Source organism: Eriocheir sinensis, unplaced genomic scaffold, assembly GCF_024679095.1.
Source record: "Eriocheir sinensis breed Jianghai 21 unplaced genomic scaffold, ASM2467909v1 Scaffold229, whole genome shotgun sequence".
Lineage (NCBI taxonomy): Eukaryota > Metazoa > Arthropoda > Malacostraca > Decapoda > Varunidae > Eriocheir > Eriocheir sinensis.
In genome coordinates, this window is record NW_026111531.1 from 275,888 (window position 1) to 285,110 (window position 9,223).

The 9,223-nt window shown below is 48.0% G+C and overlaps 1 protein-coding gene across 2 annotated transcripts; it reads right to left on the minus strand.

Moving 5' to 3' along the window:
- Positions 1 to 741: 741 nt before the first annotated feature.
- Positions 742 to 2,406, minus strand: LOC126990952 (uncharacterized). 2 transcript variants are annotated; one of them, XR_007744951.1, is made up of 2 exons: positions 1,716 to 1,779; positions 742 to 1,607 (listed from the first exon to the last, which is right to left on the minus strand). XR_007744951.1 is itself a non-coding variant. In XM_050849579.1 (2 exons), exons 1-2 carry the CDS (start codon positions 2,214 to 2,216, stop codon positions 1,116 to 1,118), a joined length of 870 nt encoding a protein of 289 aa, XP_050705536.1. In that variant the 5' UTR covers positions 2,217 to 2,406; the 3' UTR covers positions 742 to 1,115. The 2 variants fall into 2 exon arrangements, 1 of the variants encoding a protein (XP_050705536.1); XM_050849579.1 differs by lacking the exon at positions 1,716 to 1,779 and adding an exon at positions 1,839 to 2,406.
- Positions 2,407 to 9,223: the final 6,817 nt, after the last annotated feature.

Genomic DNA, 9,223 nt, shown 5'->3' on the forward strand with positions numbered 1-9,223 from the left:
GATTGAAAAGACAAACTATTCCTTATATTACCTTTGACGATTCTTGTTTTTCTGGCTTCCTCATCTACTGTACTTCTAGTCTTTAGCTCCGGAATATCGCGCACTCAACACCGGTCCTTTCACTACTCATACTCAAGATACAAAACAAACAAACTATTCTTTACGTTACCTTGGACGATACTTGTTTTTCCTAGCATCATTATCTATTGTATTTTCTTTTCAATATAAGGGGAACACGAGCAGCCTGACGAAAAGCACCTCAACGCTCCTCTAATAGCCAAAGTATCCCTAAGTTTGTGCCATTATACCGGCAAATCCTCCTTCGTCCTTGGGGAAACGTGTTCAGCAATTTACGACCTTTCCCTAAGTATACCACCACCACCAAACACCTACTATCCTCATCACGACTAATCTCCACCACATAGATGTGGCTGTGTGTGTGTGTGTGTGTGTGTGTGTGTGTGTGTGTGTGTGTGTGTGTGTTTGATTGTAGGAGCCCTTAGATGGTCGTTTTGCCACCTACAGATAATCCATATTCACAATTGCACTGCGGTCTCCTTACTTTTATTTTTTACTGTGGGTCCCTTTTCTTCTCTCTCTCTCTCTCTCTCTCTCTCTCTCTCTCTCTCTCTCTCTCTCTCTCTCTCTCTCTCTCTCTCTCTCTCTCTCTCTCTCTCTCTCTCTCTCTCTCTCACTAGACAATTTGAATTTTCCTTTATTTTGTTAATTATTATTAAACAACATGAAGAAGCGTGTTGCTGCAGCCCTGTTACCCGCCATCCGACGCGTGAACTGCACTACTTAGCCGACTAGGCAAGATTACAGCAGAAAGAATTTGCTGGAGGCCAGTCGGTCTTCATGGACATAGCACCTCCTTTTATTACCTAACACCGATTTCCTCGATATACGGATATTTTTTTATATCACATCGAAACAACGATGGGAAACTCTGCATCTCGACAGAAATTCAACGTGTGGGTAACCCTGGAGCGAGGCTCCTCCCTGGTGGACTCCATCAAGCTCTCGTGCAAGGACTCCACCTGCTGCCTGAAGAGGAGGCGTACGGTCGCCTCCGTCAAACTCCCCGTGGAAGGCTGGTCTTGCGTCGCAGGGATTCAAGGCTGCCACGCTGAGGGTGAGCTGCGTGTGCCCTTTGCGAAGCTGTGCAAGAAAGACGGCAACGCGGCCGTCAGGGTGCAATGCGCCTCGCTTAGGAAGCCAGTCTTCACCTCTTCCATGCCGCTGGCCTGGCTGCTGGACAACATCAGCGGCCTCCACTTCTCTCTCTTCTGTGACGACGGGCCCGTCTTCACCAGCCTCCGGTGCAACGGGAGGCGGTGTGGCGAGCCCGTCCGGGCGGTGAGCCCTGCACCGCGTGCGGCCACTGACGGAGTGGCCAGGACCGATGAGGCTGATGCATGGGCAGCCTTTGAAGTGACGACCCATGATGACTGGTCCGTGGAGGCTGATGTTTCATGGGCAGCCCCAGACTTGGAGACCTCCGCTGCTATGATCGAGGCTGATGCATGGGCAGCCTTTGAAGTGACAACCCATGATGACTGGTCCGTGGAGGCTGATGTTTCATGGGCAGCCCCAGACTTGGTGACCTCCGCTGCTATGGTCGAGGCTGATGCATGGGCAACCTTTGAAGTGACAACCCATGATGACTGGTCCGTGGAGGCTGATGTTTCATGGGCAGCCCCAGACTTTGTGACCTCCGCTGCTATGGTCGAGGCTGATGATTCATGGGCAGCCTTTGAAGCAATGACCCGTGATGACACCCGTGATGACTGGTCCGTGGAGGCTGATGATTCATGGGCAGCTCCAGACTTGGTGACTTCCGCTGCTATGGTCGAGGCTGATGATTCATGGGCAGCCTTTGAAGCAATGACCCGTGATGACTGGTCCGTGGAGGCTGATGATCCATGGGCATCCGCCGAATTGGTGACCGCCATCACCGATGAGGCTGATGATCCATGGGCACTCTTGGAAGTGATGACCCGTGATGACTCGTCTGATGAGGCTGATGATCCATGGGCACTCTTTGAAGTGACGACCCGTGATGACTCGTCTGATGAGGCTGATGATCCATGGGCATCCGCCGAATTGGTGGCCGCCATCACCGAAGAGGTTGATGATGCATGGGCAGCCTTCGAGATGATGACCAGTGATGACTGGTCCGTAGAGACTGATGCCTTCCTGGACGTCACGGCCATCTGTGCTGTCGTTGTGTAAATTGTCTTGCTTCACTAAGCAGCCTGGTAACACACTCACCAGTGACCCCCGGCGCAGGCGCGAGCCACATCGTGAGCCACACTCCCGGGGAGCGAGACACCCTTCAGTGACCGTCGCTCTTATTACACCTTCAGGGGAGGAGCTCCAGCTGTATTTCTTATCTTATCAATGAAAACCTTTACAATAAAACTATTATCCTATTAATGAATTTACCTTACCTATTAATAATAGTGTGCCTATCACAGAGAAACTCACCACATGCACGACTGCCAAGCTCTTCCATTCGACTACCATTCTATTAGCAAACCAATTCCTGCCTGCATGTTTAACAAATCTATATTGATCTAACGACCCATGGCTAAGAGTGCATGCCCTTTTACGAGCAGACCCTCATCAAAGGCCGTCACCCATCTATAAACTTTAATGAAGTCTACTCGCATCGTCCGCCTTTCCAGGGAATGCAAATTTAGACGTTAAGGGCAACCCTTTTTACGGCACGCGTTCCTTTACTCACCAGTTACGGTCATATTGTACACTACACCTTTTTAAATACATTGGAAAACAGTACAAGAAAACTACTACTACTACTACTGCTACTACTACTACTACTACTGCTGCTACTACTACTACTACTACTACTGCTACTACTACTACTACTACTATTGCTACTACCTTTATTTATATATTTTTTTACATCTTGGCCTATGGTGCCGGTAGGCTTTCTTTGGGGGCTCGAGACCACCGCGGCGCAGGCAAGTGTTTATAGTGACGCCATCTATTCGTGGCTCATGCTGCCTCCCGAGCTCATTCTTGATTTCCCTTTGACAGTTCCTGTAGACTCTTAGACCATAGCCACGGAAAAACTCAGCACAACGCCCATACTCCAAGTTCCAACTACGTGTTTCCAGGCCTTATTCCTATGATATCAACTTTCCACGAACCACTTTACTTGATGATGAACACCTCTAAAAATTATCCATATATCTCATATTTACTGTAATAATGATCCAACAATCTGATGTCCACTGTTAGTAATAATTTGACGCAAATGTGCAAAGCAAAAAAAGTAATTGGGTGTAAAGTACTATATGTGGAGTTCAAAGAAGGTGAAAAACTATAAAACCTGCCGTTGAGTAGTAAATGAGAACTTTGTACTTAACGATGAAAGACTGAGTACAATATGGAGAGGCATAGGCATACTTGAAATACTTCTACTATATACGATGATGATGATAATAGTAATAATAATAATAATAATAATAGAGCAAGTAGGAATTGGATGTCTTCTGGTCTCATTAGTTACTATCCAGGGGTGTAGTAGGCAGAAAGGCAACTAAAATTAAGAAATCGCAATGGACGGACACGGGATAAAGGGAACAGATATGGAAGGAAAGAGTACCTACGCGACACACTGGGAAACAACTAATGTATAAAGAACCCAAGCCATGTTATCCACGCATTGTGCATGAAATAAAACTTGAACACGGCTATTTTTTCTTACTTATCAAGATTTATTTGCGAATAGTTGCCATTCAAAAGAATTAAGAATATTTTATCTATTCCTTTATAGTTTAGCAACAGCCCTGTCACCCGCCCCCACCACAAGCAGTAGCGGCAACATGACGACCACCAACAACTATCACACAAAATACTTCCACCATCACTATCATCACTACCTCCATAAACCGTAAAATTCCAATACCAATGACAATATTAATCTTACCACCATCAACACCACTGATATCAACAGGAATATCATTACCAATATTAGTACCAACAACAATACCATTACCAGCACTATATAGTACCACCTACACCACCACCACCACCAAAAACAACAACAACAACAACAACAACCATTAATACAACCACCACCCGCATCCCCAGCGCCGCCCGAGTCAGGTGTTAGTGGAGGCCGTGCGGCGAGACAGCAGGCAGCAGCGGGCGGGCCAGGCAGCCGCACCTCACCTGGCGGACTCGGGTTCTCCAAGGGCGCCTCCGTTGATATGATGGGCGGAAGGATATCGTCGGCGTCGTCAGGCAGGAGCGGAGAGTCGCCCTGGACGCTGCTGGTATTGTAACTATACTCCTCCTGCCCCAAGACTTCCACGGCCGGCACCTCCTCTGGCGTGACGGGCGGAGACTCACCTTGGCTCTCCGCGGGGGGCCCGGCGGCGGCGGCCTGTGGTGGCGGCAGCAGCAGCAAGAGAAGCAGCAGGAGCAGCCAGTACCCCTTGGACGCCACGCCCTGCACCACGGCAAGGGCTCGCCACCATCTTGGCTCCTACAACGGAAAGAATTATCTGTTAGATGCTTATAAGTGTTTATTTATTAGTGGTCTCCCAAAGTACCAAGTAGGTCTATAGAGATAAAATACCGGGAAAACAGAGAAGAATGCTTAGGAGGGGGGGGATAAGAACCACCCATCTGCGTTTAAGTTAATATTACAACACAAAAGGCAACTCATCCTTTTTACTGGGGAAAAGTTTACATATTATTATGCAGTTCGTGAACAAGCTGCTCCGGTGTGCGGCCGACTTCAAAGAAACTCATTATTTCAGCGTTACTTGTAGGGCGAGCCAACCTCACCTCCCGACCGTGAAGTTCCACCAAGCAGTAATTAACGGGGTCTCACCAGCACTTACGAAAACTTCATCATATTTAACCAATGAAGTTTCCAGTGCTGAGTCATGTAAGTTTATTCCATTCAAATTCCACTCTTTAGTTTTATCAAATCTTCCTTCCTTCCCTCATACCCCTTTCCCCTCTCATCAACAGGTTACACAAGGTTCGCACTGAACTCTGACTCTTTTCTAAGTCTAACAATACATCTGCCATCGCCTTAGAGGTTCCTGCCCCTTGATCATTCGACGAGTAAGGAGGCAGGAGGCGGCCGTGGGTGATTACTCCACTTATCTCGCCTATAATCCGCGGCACACCGAGAAGTATGACATTAAGCCACAACCTTACTGTCAGCTTAACCTTATCTACCTACCGAGGTCGACTTCCCTCAATGAAAGGTTGATTTTATTAAGCAGATCCCCGGGAGTTGCAACCTCCCGACTTAATCCATACCTCTTCACCGGTAAGAAAAAACATAAATAATCCTTAGAATTCCTTACTGACCTCCGAATCCAGTCGACACTTCCCGTCGAATTCTTTACGTCTGGCGCCTAATAAAGGAAGGCTTCAAAAAGTTGGCGTTATTTTATTTGGCGTTTGGGATGAGGCGACCATACATTTCTCAAGCTTTCAGCGGGGAGAGGAAAGGGCGGCGAGCTGTGACGGTGATGGTTATATAATTCTGTATTTTATTGAACTTTCCCCCGCAATCAAGGAATGAAGGAAAGCCACACGAGTTACGGTGAAAACATTTCTCGCAGTAATGTATTTATCGCATACCTTGGAGAAGGCTGTTTGTAAAGAAGCGTCCAAGAGTTACTGGCAGTGAGTAGTTTCTCCGTAAATACTTAATTTGAAACGCCTGGTCAACCGGGGGTTTAAAATTGTCAGCTTGTTTTGAGAGAGAGAGAGAGAGAGAGAGAGAGAGAGAGAGAGAGAGAGAGAGAGAGAGAGAGAGAGAGAGAGAGAGAGAGAGAGAGAGAGAGAGAGAGTGCGTGTGTGTGTGTGTGTGTGTGTGTGTGTGTGTGTGCGTGCATGTGTGCGCGCTCGTTAGAGCGTGTATGTGTGATTATCTGCATGACAACACCATTGCAACCACCAAGAGAAATTTCCTCCATACAGGAGCCGAAAACACAAGACTGTCTCGGGAAAGGCCAGGCAGAGCAAAGGCTTGAAAACTCCAACTTCGAGCAAAAAGTAATGAAGTGATGAACGAGGGAAAATTAACCAAATGTGACAAAAATAAACCGTCACTGCACAAAAAAGGTCACATCTGTACATCCCCCAATAATCCTGCCCCCCCGTGGCGCCTCCTGCCGTCACGCACACGCAGAGGCCCTTCTCGACGACGACCGTAAATAAGACACCTGCCTGTAATTTCAGAAAGATCAGCCGCATTTCTTTTCTTTTTGGCGAGGCAAACACTATCATGTATTCAGATAAAAAGTGTGTTTCCGGATAACTTTGAGGGTACAGTGTGTGTGTGTGTGTGTGTGTGTGTGTGTGTGTGTGTGTTCCTTCATGTCTTTGTCTTTAGTTGTGGGTATCTGTCCGTTGCTCGTCTGTCTGCATGCCCAGATGCCTACCAGTCTGTCACTAACAACTTTCACCAATGAATAATAATACTTGGATGCTGAGTTCCACGGATTTATCTTTGACAGACCTTTTTTCCAGCACACATTATCCTAGCACATCTCTCTTTATGAAAAAAAAATGGGAAAGGTTTACATAACACTCCTTTCAGTCCCTTTGCCCTTCTCACCACCGCGATGGGACGGATGGAGCGGGGTGGGGGGGGCGGGGGCGCGGCGGGCGAGGTGGGAGCTTGGCGGGGCGCGGCGGGCAGGTAGGACCCCCCCACAGAGTTGTTCATCGGTGGCGTCGGGGGAGAAGCTACTTTGCTGATCCGCTTTTATTTATGAAGAGTGAGGAGAGAGTCGCCGCCTTTCTCTCTAAGCCGACCGGCCGCGCTGAGTGGCTGTGTCGAAACAATCCTCAACGTCTTCATTATCAGATGTGATGAGGAAAGCACACACACACACACACACACACACACACACACACACACACACACAGAAAGGAAGTTTTATTGTGTGTGTGAGTGTGTCTGTGTGCGTGGTACGTACTAATTAACTTTCTACGTAAATCTGTGACGGAGAAGCAGCTCAATTTTCCTTTACGTGCTGAGCAAACAACAGATTAAGTTTTACAGTTTCTATCCAGACTCTTTTTTTCTATTTCTGATTAACGTTTTTTTTTTTCAAGAAGTGCGAAAAATGGAGGAATGATAACTGGAAAATAATCATAACCCTTAATACTTTCTTACACGTTTTCACTGTCACCGCCTCCGGCACTTGGCGCACGCAGCACGGCCGTCACGTGTGTGTGGAGGGAGCTGTGTAAATGTTTGGGATGTCCACCCATGTGGAACTGGTAAATATATTCATCAGATTTTTAGGTATTTCGGTAAGAAAAAAAACAGACAGGTAAACAGACGGACAACGACGAGTGTTTCTTTCCTCATTGTCCGTCGCTTTCATTGTCTGCCCCCAAGTTGCAACAGAAATATATATGTTACAAGTTATTGTTCCTGCTTAAGCAAGTACCCGTGTGTCCTTAGCCCGGAGCTCCCCGTTGACAGCCTCGCCCTCCCATGCAATACTTCACCTTCCCCCTTTCTATCAGGTGCCCGTGTGTCCTTAGCCCGGAGCTCCCCGATGACAGCCTCGCCCTCCCATGCAATACTTCACCTTCCCCTTCGCAGGTTGGGTCTCAGCGACTCCCAAAGCGGCAAGAACACAACAGAGGAAGTGAATGAATATCTCGCGCTCGCCATTGACAGACTTAGGAAGGAAAATTGCAAGCCGTTCCTCCTTACGTTCACTAAGCCCAGCGTGGAGAAGGTGTGAGAGAGAGAGAGAGAGAGAGAGAGAGAGAGAGAGAGAGAGAGAGAGAGAGAGAGAGAGAGAGAGAGAGAGAGAGAGAGAGAGAGAGAGAGAGAGAGAGAGAGAGAGAGAGAGAGCATTATAGATATATAAACGAGCCTTACAATCACTATACGTAGCTACTTTTACGCCTGTTTCAAAGCCGCTGGTGTGTGCGTTACCTAATTTACAGAGACTGTAAACGAGGTTGAAGTGAATTCGTTCCACATTCCTAAACGTCTCGGCTCAGATTAGGACTATTTTCCAAGCCCACAGAGAAGATTAACTGGGTTTTCACGGGGGTGTCCCGTTGAGGGTGCAGAGGTCGTGTATGACTGTCACCGGGATCACGAGACAGTCCGTGAAAAAACCTGAAACTTCTACGAGAGTCTTTTAAACAGGCGAACCGAGGCGCCGACGGGTTAAGGATACGTGCCGTGCAGCCTTACTGACCCATCCCTGCAGCACTGTGTGTGTGTCTGTTTACAGCTGACGGTGTGTGTGTGTGTGTGTGTGTGTGTGTGTGTGTCATTGTGTGCTCTAATCTCTATGCCTACCCATTTCCCTGCAGCATAGATGTATTTACACATTTCGGAGAGTAGAAACCAGTCTTTCTAATCACTCTATCCGCTTAAGTGTCTATTTCAAGCGTCTGGCCCTTCAGTTCTCTTGTTTGATAAGCCTCTCGTACTTACAAGTTGCTGGGCTTTCCGTGGACTGTTTTGTGATGCTGGTGATAGGTTTACACGACCTCTGCTGCACCCTGAACTGGAAAACCACCCATGAAAGCCCGGTTAATCCTCCCTGTGGAAGTAGTAATGGCAGCCCGATACTGTTAAAAATAAGGCCCTCAGACTTGCTCATGACTTACGCATCTTGATCGGGAAAATCGCGCATGATCGTCCAGTTCATCTTCCCTGCGGCCTTGGGAAATAGTCGCCATGGGGGCTGATACGTTCAAGAATTCGGGGTCAACATTTCGTCGCCCAAGCACGCACACGTTTGCCAAGGCTTCCGTAGGAGTTTTGGACATTTCCCGGGGTAGTTTCATGACCCTGGTGGTAGTCTGACCCTTCTTTTGTTCCATCAGCCTAAACGAACACTCATTAGAGCCCGATTAATGTCATCTTTGGGCCTTGAAAAAAGTTGATGTGAGAGGCGGAAGCGTCTGACAATGCCGACCTGAGTCTCGTATTCTTAACGCTTTCCACCTCACAACAAACGTTTACAAAGTTTTCAGGAGTATTTTCAAGATCTCATCACAGAGGCTTCGTCAGACTGCCGCCAGGGCCGTAAACTACCCCTGGACGCGCCCACCACTCCAAGACAGCCTTGCCCAATGTGTGTGCCTGGACGCCGAAAGGTTTACCAACATGACCCCCGAAGTGGCCGGTGACGCGTGATTCAGGGCGCCGCTACTGGCTCGGGTCCCGCATGCATGG

Coding starts and splice junctions, on each gene's coding strand:
- LOC126990952 (XM_050849579.1), bottom strand. CDS start 2,216: ATGGCCGTGACGTCCAGGAAGGCATCAGTCTCTACGGACCAGTCATCA. Junction 1,608..1,838: donor CCTCGACCATAGCAGCGGAA/GTCACCAAGTCT, acceptor ATAGCAGCGGAG/GTCACCAAGTCTGGGGCTGC.